The 18,130-nt window shown below is 64.4% G+C and overlaps 1 protein-coding gene and 1 pseudogene across 1 annotated transcript in view; one reads left to right on the forward strand and one right to left on the reverse strand.

Annotated features, from left to right (window-relative positions):
* CHD3 (chromodomain helicase DNA binding protein 3) overlaps positions 1–18,130 on the reverse strand; it is a 108,590-nt gene that overhangs the window by 80,454 nt on the left and 10,006 nt on the right. Inside the window, exons 2-8 of the mRNA XM_068998673.1 lie at positions 12,065–12,183; positions 10,281–10,469; positions 9,790–9,914; positions 7,214–7,452; positions 5,978–6,108; positions 2,661–2,796; positions 2,470–2,526 (exon numbers count right to left, since the gene is read on the reverse strand). Coding sequence (XP_068854774.1) covers positions 2,470–2,526; positions 2,661–2,796; positions 5,978–6,108; positions 7,214–7,452; positions 9,790–9,914; positions 10,281–10,469; positions 12,065–12,183 — 996 coding nt within the window. The remainder of the gene's footprint in view (positions 1–2,469; positions 2,527–2,660; positions 2,797–5,977; positions 6,109–7,213; positions 7,453–9,789; positions 9,915–10,280; positions 10,470–12,064; positions 12,184–18,130) is intronic.
* On the forward strand, positions 3,049–4,202 carry LOC138100810 (otolin-1 pseudogene; annotated as a pseudogene).

Here is an 18,130-nt window from a genome sequence, read left to right on the forward strand (position 1 = left end):
CGGGGAGCTGAGGGGCACTGGGGACACTGGGGACACTGGGAATAGGGGGATGGGGCACTGGGGATGGGTAGGGGGACAGTGGGGAGCTGAGGGGCACTGGGGACACTGGGGACACTGGGGACAGGGGGATGGGAACACTGGGGACAGGGGGATGGGGCACTGGGGATGGGGAGGGGGACAGTGGGGAGCTGAGGGGCACTGGGGACACTGGGGACACTGGGGACAGGGGGATGGGGCACTGGGGATGGGGAGGGGGACAGTGGGGAGCTGAGGGGCACTGGGGACACTGGAGATACTGGGAATAGGGGGATGGGGCACTGGGAACAGGGGGCTGAGGGGATGGGGACATGGGGACACTGGGGACACTGGGAATAGGGGGATGGGGACACTGGGAACAGGGGGGTGAAGGGGATGGGGACATGGGGACACTGGGGACACTGGGAATAGGGGGATGGGGACACTGGGAACAGGGGGGTGAAGGGGATGGGGACATGGGGACACTGGGAATAGGGGGATGGGGACACTGGGGACAGGGGGGTGAAGGGATGGGGACATGGGGACACTGGAGACAGGGGGACACGGGATGGGGACACTGGGGACACTGGGAATAGGGGGATGGGGACACTGGGAATAGGGGGATGAAGGGATGGGGACACTGGGGACACTGGGAATAGGGGGATGGGGGCACTGGGGACACTGGGAATAGGGGGATGGGGGCACTGGGGACAGGGGGATGAAGGGATGGGGACACTGGGGACACTGGGGACACTGGGAATAGGGGGATGGGGGCACTGGGGACAAGGGGATGAAGGGATGGGGACATTGGGGACACTGGGAACTGGGGATGGGGGCACTGGGGGCACTGGGGACAGGGAGCTGAGGGGATGGGGACACTGGGAATAGGGGGATGGGGCACTGGGGACAGAGGGCTGAGTGGACGGGGACACTGGGGACACTGGGGACACTGGGGATACTGGGGACAGAGGGCTGAGTGGACGGGAACACTGGGGACACTGGGGACACTGGGAACTGGGGATGGGGGCACTGAGGACAGGGCTGAGGGGATGGGGACATGGGAACACTGGGGACACTGGGAATAGGGGGATGGGGGCACTGGAGACAGGGGGCTGAGGGGATGGGGACACTGGGGACACTGGGGAGAATAGGGGGATGGGGCACTGGGGACAGGGGGCTGAGGGGATGGGGACATGGGGACACTGGGGATGGGGGCACTGGGGGCACTGGGGACACTGAGGGACAGAGATACTGGAGAGCAGGGCATGGGGACAGCAGGGATGGGGTCATCGGAGGCATGGGGACAGCAGGGATGTGGTGGCACCAGCACAGCAGGGGACAGGGACATGGGGACATTGAGGACATCAAGTGCCCAGGAGAGATGGCAGGGACGGGGTGGGGACACAGGGATGGGGACACAGGGATGGGGTGGGGACACAGGGATGGGGTGGGAACACAGGGACAAAGTGGGAACACAGGGACAAAGTCGGAACACAGGGACCGGGGGGGGGACACAGGGATGGGGCTGGGGACACAGGGACAAAATGGGGACACAGGGATGGAGTGGGGACACAGGGACAAAGTGGGAACACAGGGATGGGGTGGGGACACAGGGACAAAATGGGGACACAGGGATGGGGTGGGGACACAGGGATGGAGTGGGGACACAGGGACGGAGTGGGGACACAGGGACAGGCTGGGGACACAGGGATGGGGTGAGGACACAGGGATGGGGGGACACAGGGATGGGGCTGGGGACACAGGGACAAGGTGGGGACACAGGGATGGGGTGGGGACACAGAGACAGGGTGGGGACACAGGGATGGGGTGGGGACACAGGGACAAGGGGGGGACACAGGGACAAACTGGGGACACAGGGACGGGGATGGGGACACAGGGACGGGCTGGGGACACAGGGACAAGGGGGGGACACAGGGACAAACTGGGGACACAGGGACGGGGATGGGGACACAGGGACAGGGGGACACAGGGACAAGGGGGGGACACAGGGACAAACTGGGGACACAGGGACAGGGCTGGGGACACAGGGACAAGGTGGGGACACAGGGATGGGGCTGGGGACACAGGGACGGGGCTGGGGACACAGGGACAAGGTGGGGACACAGGGACAGGGCTGGGGACACAGGGACGGGGATGGGGACACAGGGACAAGGTGGGGACACAGGGACAGGGCTGGGGACACAGGGACGGGGATGGGGACACAGGGACGGGGATGGGGACACAAGGACAGGGCTGGGGACACAGGGACGGGGATGGGGACACAGGGACGGGGCCACACCCCCCAGAGGACACCAGGGGCTGGGGACCCCCTCCCGGCCGCCACCACCACCGAGACAGGGACGGGACCGCGGCCCCCGCTCAGGGGGGGACACCCGTGGGGGCTCGGGGACCCCGGGTGACACCTTGGGGACACTTGGGGGGGGGGGGTCTCACCGTGCGCGGGCGCCGTCCCCACGGGGCCGCGCTCCCGGCCCGGGCCGGCGCCGGGGGCTGCAAGGAGAGACGGGGAGGGGACACGGGGGACACGGGGACGTCACCCGGCGTCCCCATCGTCGAGGAGGGGTGGCGGTGGTGGCACCCGGGGACACTCGGGGACATTTGGGGACACTCAGGTGGACGCTCACCCTTCTTCTTCTTGCGGCCGGGGCGGCCCCGCTTGAGCTTCTTGAGGCGCGTGGTGGGGTCGGGGCGGGGGGTGGCCCCCAGCACCCCGGGGCTCTCGGCGTCCGACTCCTCCTCTGCCTCGCCCGCGTCCTCGCTCTGCGGGGGACAGAGGGGACAGAGGGACAGAGGGGACAGGAGGGAAAGAGGGGACAGAGGGGACAGAGGGACAGAGGGGGGACAGAGGGGACAGAGGGGACAGAGGGGAGAGAGGGGATAGAGGGGACAGAGGGGACAGGAGGGAAAGAGGGGACAGAGGGGAGAGAGGGGACAGAGGGGAGAGAGGGGAGAGAGAGGACAGAGGGACAGTGGGGACAGAGGGGACAGTGGGGACAGGAGGGAAAGAGGGGACAGAGGGGAGAGAGGGGACAGAGGGGACAGAGGGGACAGGAGGGAAAGAGGGGACAGAGGGGACAGGAGGGGACAGAGGGACAGAGGGACAGTGGGGACAGAGGGGACAGAGGGGACAGAGGGGACAGAGGGACAGAGGGGACAGAGGGGAGAGAGGGACAGAGGGGACAGAGGGACAGTGGGGACAGAGGAGACAGTGGGGACAGGAGGGAAAGAGGGACAGAGGGACAGAGGGACAGAGGGGACAGAGGGGATAGAGGGGATAGAGGGGACAGAGGGGACAGAGGGGACAGAGGGACAGAGGGGACAGGAGGGAAAGAGGGGACAGAGGGGACAGAGGGGACAGAGGGGACAGAGGGACAGAGGGGACAGGAGGGAAAGAGGGGACAGAGGGGACAGAGGGGACAGAGGGACAGAGGGGACAGTGGGGACAGAGGGGACAGGAGGGGACACAGGGGACAGAGGGGACAGAGGGGACAGAGGGGACAGAGGGACAGAGGGGACAGAGGGGAGAGAGGGACAGTGGGGACAGGAGGGAAAGAGGGGACAGAGGGGAGAGAGGGGACAGAGGGATAGAGGGGACAGGAGGGAAAGAGGGGACAGAGGGGACAGAGGGACAGAGGGGACAGAGGGACAGAGGGACAGAGGGGACAGAGGGACAGAGGGGACAGAGGGGATAGAGGGGACAGAGGGGACAGAGGGGACAGAGGGACAGAGGGGACAGAGGGACAGAGGCGACAGAGGCGACAGAGGGACAGAGGGGACAGAGGGATAGAGGGGACAGGAGGGAAAGAGGGGACAGAGGGGACAGTGGGGACAGAGGGGACAGAGGGGACAGAGGGGACAGAGGGACAGAGGGGACAGAGGGACAGTGGGGACAGAGGGGACAGGAGGGGACAGAGGGGACAGAGGGGACAGAGGGGACAGAGGGGACAGTGGGGACAGAGGGGACAGGAGGGGACAGAGGGGACAGAGGGGACAGAGGGGACAGAGGGACAGAGGGGACAGAGGGACAGTGGGGACAGAGGGGACAGGAGGGGACAGGAGGGGACAGAGGGGACAGAGGGGACAGAGGGGACAGAGGGGACAGTGGGGACAGAGGGGACAGGAGGGGACAGTGGGGACAGAGGGGACAGAGGGGACAGAGGGGACAGAGGGGACAGTGGGGACAGAGGGGACAGGAGGGGACAGAGGGGACAGAGGGGACAGAGGGACAGAGGGACAGTGGGACAGTGGGGACAGAGGGGACAGAGGGGACAGAGGGACAGTGGGGACAGAGGGGACAGAGGGGAGAGAGGGGACAGAGGGACAGAGGGGACAGAGGGACAGAGGGGAGAGAGGGGACAGAGGGGACAGGAGGGGACAGAGGGACAGTGGGGACAGAGGGGACAGAGGGGACAGAGGGACAGAGAGGGGACAGAGGGACAGAGGGGACAGAGGGGACAGAGGGGACAGAGGGGACAGAGGGACAGAGAGAGGACAGAGGGGACAGAGGGGATAGAGGGGACAGAGGGGACAGGAGGGGACAGAGGGACAGAGGGGACAGAGGGGACAGAGGGACAGAGGGGACAGAGGGGACAGAGAGGGGACAGAGAGGGGACAGAGGGGACAGCGGGACAGAGGGGACAGAGGGGACAGAGGGGACAGAGGGGACAGCGGGACAGAGGGACAGAGAGGGGACAGAGGGGACAGAGGGGACAGCAGGGATGAGTGTCTCATCCCCCAGTGCCCACCCTCAGTGCCCCTGTCCCTCGGTGTCCCCAGGTCCGGTGTCCCCAGTGCCCCCCACTCTGTCTCCCAGTGCTCCCAGTGACCCCTGCCCTGTCTCCAAGAGTCCCCAGTACCCCCTGCCCTGTCTCCCAGTGTCCCCCCCCCATTTCCCAGTGCTCCCAGTGCCCCATACCCTGTCTTCCAGTGCCCCCTGCCCTGTCTCCCCGTTCTCCCAGTGCCCCCTGCCCTGTCTCCCAGTGCTCCCAGTGACCCCCGCCCTGTCTCCCAGTGTCCCCAGTGCCCCTGTCCTGTCTCCCAGTGCTCCCAATGCCCCCCACCCTCTTTCCCAGTGCTCCCAGTGACCCCCGCCCTGTCTCCCAGTGCTCCCAGTGCCCCCCACCCTCTTTCCCAGTGCTCCCAGTGACCCCTGCCCTGTCTCCAAGAGTTCCCAGTACCCCCTGCCCTGTCTCCCAGTGTCCCCCCCCATTTCCCAGTGCTCCCAGTGTCCCTCACCCTGTCTTCCAGTGCCCCCTGCCCTGTCTCCCCGTTCTCCCAGTGACCCCCGCCCTGTCTCCCAGTGTCCCCAGTGCCCCTGTCCTGTCTCCCAGTGCTCCCAGTGCCCCCCACCCTCTTTCCCAGTGCTCCCAGTGACCCCTGCCCTGTCTCCAAGAGCCCCCAGTGTCCCCTGCCCTGTCTCCCAGTGCCCTCAGTACCCCCTGCCCTGTCTCCCAGTGTTCCCAGTACCCCCTGTCCTGTCTCCCAGTGTTCCCCCCCATTTCCCAGTGCTCCCAGTGCCCCATACCCTGTCTTCCAGTGCCCCCTGCCCTGTCTCCCAGTGCCCCCAGTACCCCCTGCCCTGTCTCCCAGTGTTCCCAGTACCCCCTGTCCTGTCTCCCAGTGTTCCCCCCCATTTCCCAGTGCTCCCAGTGCTCCCCACCCTGTCTCCCAGTGTCCCCAGTGCCCCCCACCCTCTTTCCCAGTGCTCCCAGTGTCCCCCGCCCTGTTTCCCAGTGTCCCCAGTGTCCCCCGCCCTGTTTCCCAGTGTCCCCAGTGCCCCCCACCCTGTCTCCCAGTGCCCCCCACCCTATCCCCCAGTGTCCCCAGTGCCCCCCGCCCTGTCCCCCAGTGTCCCCAGTGCCCCCCGCCCTGTCTCCCAGTGTCCCCAGTGTCCCCCGCCCTGTTTCCCAGTGCTCCCAGTGCCCCACTGGGGGGGACCCACCGAGCTGCTCTTCTTGCGCTTGCCTCCCAGTACTCCCAGTTTGATCTTGAGCGGGGCCATCTTCCTGCCCTTCATCTTCCTCTTCAGCTCGGGCACCCGCGGGCTCTTGCTGCGCTTCTTGTGCCCGGGACCTGGGGGCACCGGGGTCAGGGACCCCCCCAGGGACCCCAAAAACCACCCCGGGGACACCCAAAAGCACCCCGGGGACCCCCAAACTCTCCCAGGGACACCCAAACCCCCCCGGGGACCCCCAAAAGCACCCTGGGGACACCCAAACCACCCCAGGGACACCCAAACCACCCCAGGGAACCCCAAAACCACCCCAGGAACACCCAAACCAGCCCAGGGACCCCCAAAACCACCTCAGGGAACCCCAAAACCACCCCGGGGACACCCAAAACCACCCCAGGGACACCCAAACCCCCCCAGAGAACCCCAGAACCACCTCAGGGAACCCCCAAACCACCCCAGGGAACCCCAGAACCACCCCAGGGACACCCAAAAGCACCCCAGGGACCCCCAAACCACCCCAGGAACACCCAAAAGCACCCCAGGGACCCCCAAACCACCCCAGGAACACCCAAACCAGCCCAGGGACACCCAAAAGCAGCCTGGGGACACCCAAAACCACCCCGGGGACCCCCAAACTCTCCCAGGGATACCCCAAACCAGCCCAGGGACACCCCAAACCACCCCAGGGACCCCCAAAACCCCCCCAGGGACACCTAAACCCCCCCAGGGAACCCCCAAACCCCCCCAGGGACACCCAAACCCCCCCAGGGACCCCCAAACCACCCCAGGGAACCCCCAACCCCCCCCAGGGAACCCCAGAACCAGCCCAGGGACACCCAAAAGCACCCCAGGGACACCCAAACCCCCCAGGGAACCCCCAAACCACCCCAGAGAACCCCAAAACCCCTCCAGGGACACCCAAACTACCCCAAGGACCCCCCAAACTCCCCCAGGACCCCCTTAGGGACCCCCCCCCCCCAATCCCTTCCCAGGGACCCCCAAACTCCCCCATTGACCCTTCCACTCCCCCCCCAGGGACCTCCCAAAGTCCCTCAGGAACCCCCAATAACCTTCCCCCCCCCCCCCCCCCCCCCCCACCCCCCAAAGCCCCCAACCCACAAGAACCCGACCCCCCCCCCCCAGGGGTGACCCCCACCACCGAGCCGGGGGGCCCCCCCTCCCCCCCCCCCCCCCAAGACCTCCCATTTGGGGAGGGGTCCCCACCTTTGCCCTCCTTGGTCTTGGCCTTGCGCAGGGGCGGGGGCGGCGCCTCGGGGGCCACGGCGGCCACGGCGGCCGACACCTGCTCGGCCACGGCGGCCGCGGCGGCTGCTGCGGCCGCGGCCACGGCGGCGGCCGAGCCCTTGAAGGGGTTGTTGGCGCTGAACTCCCTCCACTTGGCCCCCAGGATGGTCATCATCTTGGACATGGGGATTTTGGGGTTCTTCTTGGCGATCAGGGGCCTGCAAAGTCAGCGGGGGGGCGGGGGGGGGGAAGGTGGGATGGGGATCCAAAGGGGTGGGGAGGGCTTGGGATGCACCCCTGGGGACTTGGGGGTCAGCAGGGACAGCAGAGCTCTGGCCCTTCTGGGGTGTCCTGGTGGCCACAGAGCGTCTCTGGATGGCCCCGGGGTCACTCGGGATCCTGGGATGGACTCAGGGTCACTCGGGATCCCAGGATGGCCCTGGGGTCACTCAGGATGGCCCTGGGGTCACTCAGGGTCCCGGGATGGCCCTGGGGTCACTCAGGATCCTGGGATGGACCCAGGGTCACTCAGGATGGCCCTGGGGTCACTCAGGGTCCCGGGATGGCCCTGGGGTCACTCGGGATCCTGGGATGGACTCAGGGTCACTCGGGATCCCAGGATGGACCCAGGGTCACTCAGGATGGCCCTGGGGTCACTTGGGATCCCAGGATGGACCCAGGGTCACTCAGGATGGCCCCGGGGTCACTTGGGATCCCAGGATGGACCCAGGGTCACTCAGGGTCCCGGGATGGGCCCGGGGTCACTCGGGATCCTGGGATGGACTCAGGGTCACTCGGGATCCCAGGATGGCCCTGGGGTCACTCAGGATGGCCCTGGGGTCACTCAGGGTCCCGGGATGGGCCCGGGGTCACTCAGGATCCCAGGATGGCCCTGGGGTCACTTGGGATCCCAGGATGGCCCCGAGGTCATTCAGGGTCCCAGGATGGCCCTGTGGTCACTCAGGATCCCGGGATGGCCCCGAGGTCACTCGGGATCCCAGGATGGACCCAGGGTCACTCAGGATGGCCCCGTGGTCACTCGGGATCCCGGGATGGCCCTGGGGTCACTCAGGGTACCAGGATGGCCCCGAGGTCACTCAGGATGGCCCTGGGGTCACTCAGGATCCCAGGATGGCCCCGGGGTCACTCAGGATGGCCCTGGGGTCACTCGGGATCCCAGGATGGACCCAGGGTCACTCAGGATGGCCCTGAGGTCACTCGGGATGGCCCCATGGTCACTCGGGATCCCGGGATGGCCCCGGGGTCACTCAGGACCCTCTGAGTATCTCTGTGTGTCCCCCCCCAGGTCCCTGAGGTGTCCCCCAGCACCCCAGGGGCACCCCCAGACTCTGGGATGCCCTAAAAGGACCCCCACCCAAATACCCTGAGGTGTCCCCCAAACACCCAGAAGGACCCTCCAGATGCCCCCCAGCACCCCAAAATGCCCTAAAAGGACCCTCCCATGAGCCTCAGATGCCCCCCAGCACCCCCTAAACATCCTGAGGTGCCCCCCAAACACCCAGGGGGACCCTCCAGATGCTCCCCAGCACTCCGAGTTGCCCTAAAAGCACCCCCCAAATATCCTGAGGTGCCCCCCAGCACCCAGAGGTGCCCTCCAGATGCCCCCCAGCACCCCAAAATGCCCTAAAAGGACCCTCCCAGGACCCTCAGATGCCCCCCATCACCCCCCAAACATCCTGAGGTGTCCCCCAAACATCCAGAAGGACCCTCCAGATGCCCCCCAGCACCCCAAAATGCCCTAAAAGGACCCTCCCATGAGCCTCAGATGCCCCCCAGCACCCCCTAAACATCCTGAGGTGCCCCCCAAACACCCAGGGGGACCCTCCAGATGCTCCCCAGCACCCCGAGTTGCCCTAAAAGCACCCCCCAAACATCCTGAGGTGCCCCCCAAACATCCAGAAGGACCCTCCAGATGCCCCCCAGCACCCCAAAATGCCCTAAAAGGACCCTCCCATGAGCCTCAGATGCCCCCCAGCACCCCCCAAACATCCTGAGGTGTCCCCCAAACACCCAGAAGGACCCTCCAGATGCCCCCAGCACCCCGAGGTGCCCTAAAAGGACCCTCCCAGGACCCTCAGATGCCCCCCAGCACCCCCCAAACATCCTGAGGTGCCCCCCAAACATCCAGAAGGACCCTCCAGATGCTCCCCAGCACCCCGAGTTGCCCTAAAAGCACCCCCCAAACATCCTGAGGTGCCCCCCAAACATCCAGAAGGACCCTCCAGATGCCCCCCAGCACCCCAAAATGCCCTAAAAGGACCCCCCAAATATCCTGAGGTGTCCCCCAGCACCCAGAGGTGCCCTCCAGATGCCCCCCAGCACCCCAAAATGCCCTAAAAGCACCCCCCAAACATCCTGAGGTGTCCCCCAAACACCCAGAAGGACCCTTCAGATGCCCCCCAGCACCCCAAAATGCCCTAAAAGGACCCTCCCAGGACCCTCAGATGCCCCCCCAGCACCCCCTAAACATCCTGAGGTGTCCCCCAAACACCCAGGGGGACCCTCCAGGACCCCCGAGGTGCCCCCAGCCCCACCTCATGAACTGGCTGAAGGCTTTGTAGTTGGTGAGGGTGTGATAATCCTCCTCGGTGAACACGTGGTCCACGTCCTCCAGCCCCCAGGCCCCCAGCAGCTGCGCCGAGGATTTCTGCTCCACCGCCTGCTCGGGGTGGACACCGGGAGACACCGGGGGACACCGGGGGACACCGGGGGACACCGCAGAGACGGACGGGGACAGGCAGGAGGAGAAGGGAACGTGTCACTTTTGGGACCCCTGAAGGTCCCAGAGTGGGTGAGGGGACCCCCATAAGGACCAGAGGGGAGATGGGACCCCCCTCCCCTCCCACCCCAACCCCATCATGGGCACCCCGAGGGGTTTTGGGACCACCACAGGGACCCTCACAGCGATGGGACCCCACACAGTGACAGAACCGCCCCCATGGGACCCCCCCGGTTCCCCGCACAGGGCAGGAGTGGGGGAGCCCCCAGTGCCCCCCAGGCCGGGGTGGGCACCCCCAGGCCGTACCTTGACCTTCTGCCCCCCCTCGTCGTCGGCCTTTTTCCGCCTCTTGGTTTTCTTCTCCTTCTTCTCGCGGTGCTTCCGCCGCCGCTTCCGCGCGGCGCCGCCGGAGTCGCTGCCGCCGCTCTCCGACTTCTCCCGGTACTCCTCGCGCGGGTACTCGTCCCGCTCCGACTCCAGCTCATCCTCGCTCACCTGGGGGGGTCCCCAAAACCGGTACCGACCCGGAGACCCCCCCTCAGTCACCCCTGAGACCCCCTGAACCACACCGGGACCCCCATCCCGGTACTCGTCCCACTCCGACTCCAGCTCATCCTCCCCAAAAACACCCCAAAACCTGACACTGACCCTGAGACCCCCCCCTCAGTCACCCCCGAGACCCCCTGAACCACACCGGGACCCCCATCCTGGTATTCCACCTGCTCCGACTCCAGCTCATCCTCGCTCAACTTTTGGGTCCCCAAAAACACCCCAAAACTTGCCAGTGACCCTGAGACCCCCCCTCAGTCACTCTGAGACCTCCCCTCAGTCACCCCAGGACCCCCTGAACCACACTGGGACCCCCATCCCGGTACTCGTCCCGCTCCGACTCCAGCTCATCCTCGCTCAACTTTTGGGTCCCCAAAAACACCCCAAAACCTGTCAGTGACCCTGAGATCCCCCCTCAGTCACACCAGGACCTCCAGAACCTGACACTGACCCTGAGACCCCCCCTCAGTGACCCTGAGACCCCCCCTCAGTCACCCTGAGACCCCCTGAACCACACCGGGACCCCCATCCTGGTATTCCGCCTGCTCCGACTCCAGCTCATCCTCGCTCAGCTGGGGGGGTCCCCGAAAACACCCCAAAACCTGACACTGACCCTGAGACCCCCCCTCAGTGACCCTGAGACCCCTCCTCAGTCACCCCAGGACCCCCTCAGTCACCCCAGGACAGCCATCCGTCACCCCCAAGAGTCCTTCACCTGTCCCCAGACCCCGTGAGGACCCTGAGAGCGTCACCTGTCCCCAGACCCCGTCAGCTGTCCCCAAGGGCCTGTCCCCCACCCCCAGACCCTGTCACCCATCCCTGACCCTGTCCCTGTCACCCATCCCTGACCCTGTCACCCATCCCTGACCCTATCCCCTGTCCCTGTCCCCTGTCCTTGTCACCCGTCCCTGTCCCCTGTCCCTGACCCTGTCCCCCATCCCTGTCACCCATCCCTGACCCTGTCACCCGTCCCTGTCCCTGTCACCCATCCCTGTCCCTGTCACCCGTCCCTGACCCTGCCACCTGTCCCTGTCCCCTGTCCCTGACCCTGTCACCCGTCCCTGTCCCTGTCACCCATCCCTGTCCTTGTCCCTTTCCCCTGTCCCTGACCCTGTCACCCGTCCCTGTCACCCATCCCTGACCCTGTCACCCATCCCTGTCCTTGTCCCTTTCCCCTGTCCCTGACCCTGTCACCCGTCCCTGACCCTGTCCCCGTCCCCTGTCCCCTGTCCCTGACCCTGTCACCCGTCCCTGACCCTGATCCCGGCCCCTATCCCTGACCCTGTCCCCTGTCCCTTGTCCCTGACCCTACTGTCACCCGTCCCTGTCCCCTTCCCCTGTCCCTGTCACTGTCCCCTGTCCCTGTCACCCGTCCCTGTCCCCTTCCCCTGTCCCTGTCCCCTGTCACCCGTCCCTGTCCCTGTCCCCTGTCCCTGTCACCCGTCCCTGTCACCCGTCCCCTGTCCCCTGTCACCCGTCCCTGTCCCCTGTCCCCTGTCACCCGTCCCTGTCCCCCATCAGCCGCCCCCAGCAGGACTCACCAGTTTTTTCCGTTTCCGGGGTTTTCCGGGTTTGTTTTCTTTCTGTTTCCGGGGGCCCCTTTTCTTCTTCTTCACCCCCAGGGCCCCCTCGAGGCCCCGCAGCAGCTCCTCGTCACCGTCTGTGGGGACACGGCGGCCTGAGCCACGGGGACGGGGACAGGGGACGGGGACAGGGATGGGGACGGGGACAGGATGGGGATGGGGACAGGATGGGGATGGGGACAGGATGGGGACGGGGACAGGATGGGGACGGGGACAGGGACGGGGACGGGGACAGGATGGGGACAGGGACAGGATGGGGATGGGGACAGGATGGGGACGGGGACAGGATGGGGACAGGATGGGGACAGGGACAGGTGGCTGTGCCACAGCCCTTCCAGAGCCACCAGGATGGTGACAGACACAGAGACGGGTGACAGGGACAGGTGACCACGCTGAGGTCCCCGGGATGGTGACAGAGATGGGTGACAGGGACAGGTGACCACGCTGAGGTCCCCGGGATGGTGACAGAGACAGGTGACAAGGACAGGTGACCACGCTGAGGTCCCTGGGATGGTGACAGACACAGAGATGGGTGACAGGGACAGGCGACCACACTGAGGTCCCCAGGATGGTGACACACACAGGTGACAAGGACAGGTGACCACGCTGAGGTTCCCGGGATGGTGACAGAGATGGGTGACAAGGACAGGTGACCATGCTGAAGTCCCCAGGATGATGACAGACACAGGTGACAAGGACAGGTGACCATGCTGAGGTCCCTGGGATGGTGACACACACACAGAGATGGGTGACAGGGACAGGTGACCACACTGAGGTCCCCAGGATGGTGACAGAGACGGGTGACAGGGACAGGTGACCACGCTGAGGTCCCTGGGATGGTGACAGAGACGGGTGACAGGGACAGGTGACCACGCTGAGGTCCCCGGGATGGTGACAGAGATGGGTGACAGGGACAGGTGACCACGCTGAGGTCCCTGGGATGGTGACACACACACAGACACAGGTGACAAGGACAGGTGACCACGCTGAGGTCCCCAGGATGGTGACAGAGACGGGTGACAGGGACAGGTGACCACGCTGAGGTCCCTGGGATGGTGACAGAGACGGGTGACAGGGACAGGTGACCACGCTGAGGTCCCCGGGATGGTGACAGAGATGGGTGACAGGGACAGGTGACCACGCTGAGGTCCCTGGGATGGTGACACACACACAGACACAGGTGACAAGGACAGGTGACCACGCTGAGGTCCCCAGGATGGTGACACACACACAGAAATGGGTGACAGGGACAGGTGACCACGCTGAGGTCCCCAGGATGGTGACAGAGACAGGTGACAAGGACAGGTGACCACGCTGAGGTCCCTGGGATGGTGACAGACACAGAGATGGGTGACAGGGACAGGCGACCACACTGAGGTCCCCAGGATGGTGACAGAGACGGGTGACAGGGACAGGTGACCACACTGAGGTCCCTGGGATGGTGACAGAGACGGGTGACAAGGACAGGTGACCACGCTGAAGTCCCTGGGATGGTGACAGACACAGGTGACAAGGACAGGTGACCACACTGAGGTCCCCGGGATGGTGGCAGAGATGGGTGACAGGGACAGGTGACCACGCTGAAGTCCCCAGGATGGTGACAGACACAGGTGACAAGGACAGGTGACCACGCTGAGGTCCCTGGGATGGTGACACACACACAGAGATGGGTGACAGGGACAGGTGACCACGCTGAGGTCCCCGGGATGGTGACACACACAGAGACGGGTGACAAGGACAGGTGACCATGCTGAGGTCCCCGGGATGGTGACACACACACAGAGATGGGTGACAAGGACAGGTGACCACGCCGAGGTCCCATCGGTGGCCCGAGGGTGACAGGGACACAACCCCCCAGAGCCCAAATGACCTTTTCACCCCTCTTTTCACCCCAAACTGACCGACCCTCGGTTGGATCTACTGCAGCAGGTTTTTTGGGAAAAACCCCAACTTTTTGGGCAAACTGAAGGATACCAAAAGCAGCAGCCACAGCCCAAGGCCTCCCCAACGACGGTACCAGCAACACCCATTTCCCAGCAGGAAAAAAAGGGGGAAAAACCACCAGAAATGAGATTTTGGGGTATTTTTACTGGCGCCTGTTTTCTTCCCCTTCTTCTCAATGTTTTCCATTGCGTTTTGGGGTAAAATCACAGGGGTTTGGGGATATCTTGGGTCATTCCTGGGTTGGAAATCCAACATCCCCACAGCGGGGTTTTTTCCATGGATCTGGAGAAAACACCGGAGCCTCCAACCGCTGGCGCAACCCCCGCCGTGATTTCATCCCGTTTTCCCATCAGAAGCCCCTTTTTCCTCCTTTTTATTCCCAAAACGAGGGATCAACTGCGCAGCACAGTGACAAAACACCGGTGTCACCGTCACAGTGACCGACTGACGGTAGAGGATTCCCCAACCCCCACATGGGGACAGTGGTGTCACTGTGACAGTGACCGACTGACGGCAGAGGATTTCCCAACCCTCACATGGGGACAGCGGTGTCACCGTGACAGTGACCGACTGACGGCAGAGGATTCCCCACCTCTCACTCGGGGGACAGCGAGGTCACCGTGACAGTGACCGACTGACGGCAGAGGATTTCCCAACCCCCACATGGGGACAGCAGTGTCACCGTCACAGTGACCAAGTGACAGCAGAGGATTTCCCAGCTCTCACTCTGGGGACAGCGGTGTCACTGTCGGCAGAGGATTCCCCAACCCCTCACATGGGGACAGTGGTGTCACCGTGACAGCGACCGACTGACGGCAGAGGATTTCCCAGCCCTCACTTGGGGACACCGTGACAGTGACCAACCACCAGCAGAGGATTCCCCAACCCTCACTTGGGGACAGCGGCATCACCGTGACAGTGATCAAGTGACAGCAGAGGATTTCCCAGCTTTCACTTGGGGACACCGTGACAGTGACCAAACACCAGCAGAGCATTCCCCACCTCTCACTCGGGGGACAGCGGTGTCACTGTCACAGTGACCGACTGACGGCAGAGGATTTCCCAGCCCAAGGCCCAGGGGACAGCGGTGTCACCGTGACAGTGACCAACCACCAGCAGAGGATTCCCCAGCTCTCACTCTGGGGACAGCGGTGTCACTGACGGCAGAGGATTCCCCAACCCCTCACATGGCGACAGCGGTGTCACCGTGACAGCGACCGACTGACGGCAGAGGATTCCCCAACCCTCACTTGGGGACAGCGGTGTCACCAACCACCAGCAGAGGATTTCCCAACCCTCACATGGGGACAGCGGTGTCACCGTGACAGCGACCGACTGACGGCAGAGGATTTCCCAGCCCAAGGCCCAGGGGACACCGGTGTCACCGTCACAGTGACCAAACAGCGGTATCACCGTCACGGTGACCGACTGACGGCAGAGGCTTCCCCAACTGCTCAGGCCCAGGGGACATCGGTGTCACCATGAGAGCGACCGACTGATGGCAGAGGATTCCCCAGCTCTCGCTCTGGGGACAGCGGTGTCACCATGACAGTGACCGACTGATGGCAGAGGATTCCCCAGCTCTCACTTGGGGACACCGTGACAGTAACCAAACACCAGCGGAGCATTCCCCACCTCTCACTCGGGGGACAGCGGTGTCACCGTGACAGCGACCCACTGATGGCAGAGCATTCCCCAACCCCTCACGTGGGGACAGCGGGGTCACCGTGACAGTGACCAAACACCAGCAGAGGATTTCCCATCCCTCACATGGGGACAGCGGTGTCACCGTCACAGTGACCGACTGACAGCAGAGGATTCCTCAGCTCTCACTTGGGGACACCGTGACAGTGACCAAACACCAGCAGAGAATTCCCCAACCCTCATATGGGGTCACCATGACAGTGACCGACTGATGGCAGAGGATTCCCCAGCATTCACTTGGGGACACCGTGACAGTGACCAAACACCAGCGGAGGATTCCCCAGCTCTCACTTGGGGACAGCAGTGTCACCGTGACAGCGACCAAACAGCGGTATCACCGTCACAGTGACCGACTGACGGCAGAGGATTCCCCAACCCTCACATGGGGACACCGTGACAGTGACCGACTGACGGCAGAGGATTTCCCAGCCCAAAGTCCAGGGGGCACCGGTGTCACCGTGACAGTGACCAAACACCAGCAGAGGATTCCCCAACCCTCACATGGGGACACCATGACTGCGACCAAACACCAGCAGAGAATTCCCCAACCCTCACATGGGGTCACTGTGACAGTGACCGACTGACGGCAGAGGATTCCCCATCCCTCACATGGGGACAGCGGTGTCACCGTCACAGTGACCGACTGACGGCAGAGGATTTCCCAGCCCAAAGTCCAGGGGGCACCGGTGTCACCGTGACAGTGACCAAACACCAGCGGAGGATTCCCCAGCTCTCACTTGGGGACAGCGGTGTCACCAACCGCCAGCAGAGGATTCCCCAACCCCTCGCATGGGGACACCGGTGTCACCGTGACGGTCACCAACCGCCAGCAGAGGATTTCCCAAGCCCTTGGCCGAGGGCCACCGGCATCCCCGTGTGACAGGGGCCACCGCGCGTTCCCGCCGCCCGTCCCCGGGGCGGTGACACCGCATCCGTGTCACGACCCCGGCTGTCCCCGCTGCCTTTGGCAGCCGCTCGGGGTGACGCCGGCGAAGAGGTGTCACATCTGCCCGCTGCCTCCTGCCAGCCGCTGGCACGGCCCCCGCCCGGCGCGTGCCCGTCCCCCGCGGGTCCCCCCGCGCCGTCGGCCGCCCGCGCATCCCCGCAAGGGAGGGAGCCCCGGTGTCCCCGAGGAAAAGAGAGGGGGGGACACACACCGAGTGCGGGAGGGAGAGGAGGGGGGGGGGGGCGAGCTCGGTGACAGCGGCTGTGCCAAGCCTGGCGTGGGGACAGGAAGCAGCACCCGGCGCCGCCGGGGTCACATTCCAGCCTAATCCCTTGGCACCGCCGCCTGCCAGCCCCGGGCTGCCGGGCCGGCCGCCGGGACCACCGGCAGCGCCGACCCCGTGCGGGTAAAAACCCCAAAACCTCCCCCTTTTTCCGCCTGTTTTTTTGGTTGGTTTTGTTTTTTTTTTTACCATGGCGGCAGCGCCGAGGCCCAGCCCGCCCTGTTCCACCCCCCCCCCCCCCCCCCCCAAACACACACTCCCCGCCTCGCTCTCCAAATTCCCCTTTTTCCTGCTTTTTCGCCCCAAACCGTCACCTGGGGGTGTTGCCGGGGACACGCGGCCGCTGGCGGGGATGGGGCCGAGCCCCTGCGGGCCCGATCCTGCCATTTTGGGGGTGGTTTTTGTTTTTTTTTTCCCCTCCCCCCCCCCCCCAATCCAAAACCCCCAATTCCAGCCCCCCCCCCCCCGTCCCCCCCACACCCCGGCCCCATCGGACATGCGCGGGGAGCCGGGGCGCGTTGGCAAAGCATCAACCAGAATTTTCCACACACGTGACGCTCCCACTCCCCACACCTCGAGAAAAAGGAGGAAAAAAAAAAAGAAAAACCCTAAAAAAACACCCCCCCCAAAAAAAAATTTAAAATAAAATAAACCACCCCACCCGGGGGGGGGGAGGGGGAGCACCTCTCCCCTCCCAAAAATAAAACCTCACCCCCGGGAGGGATGAGGGGAAAACGCTGGGAGGGAGGAAATGGTGGAAATTGCGAAGGAAACGGTGAAAGGAGAGGGGGGGGGAGGTGGAAAAATGGAAAAAATGTAGCGAAAACCACAATAAAAAAAAAAACCAGACAAAAAGGAAAAAAAAAAAAAAAAGAGAGAAAAGGGGGAGTGATTCCGGCAAAGGGGAGGAAGGAGTTGGAACAAAGAAAGAGGGAGGAGAGCTCCGAAATAGGGGGAAAAGGGAAAAAAAAGTGGGGGAAGAGGCACCGCGGGGAGCGAAAAAAGCTGGGAAAAATCCCCGATTTGGGGGGTTTTTTGGGGGTGTTTTCCCCCCATTTTCCAGGCCTTTGCTCGGCAACTTGGTGCCAAAAGTGTGGAAAATGTCAAAGGTCTCAAGTTCGGGTGAAATTTTGGGGTGGGGAGGTGT

Source organism: Aphelocoma coerulescens, unplaced genomic scaffold, assembly GCF_041296385.1.
Source record: "Aphelocoma coerulescens isolate FSJ_1873_10779 unplaced genomic scaffold, UR_Acoe_1.0 HiC_scaffold_143, whole genome shotgun sequence".
Taxonomy (NCBI): domain Eukaryota; kingdom Metazoa; phylum Chordata; class Aves; order Passeriformes; family Corvidae; genus Aphelocoma; species Aphelocoma coerulescens.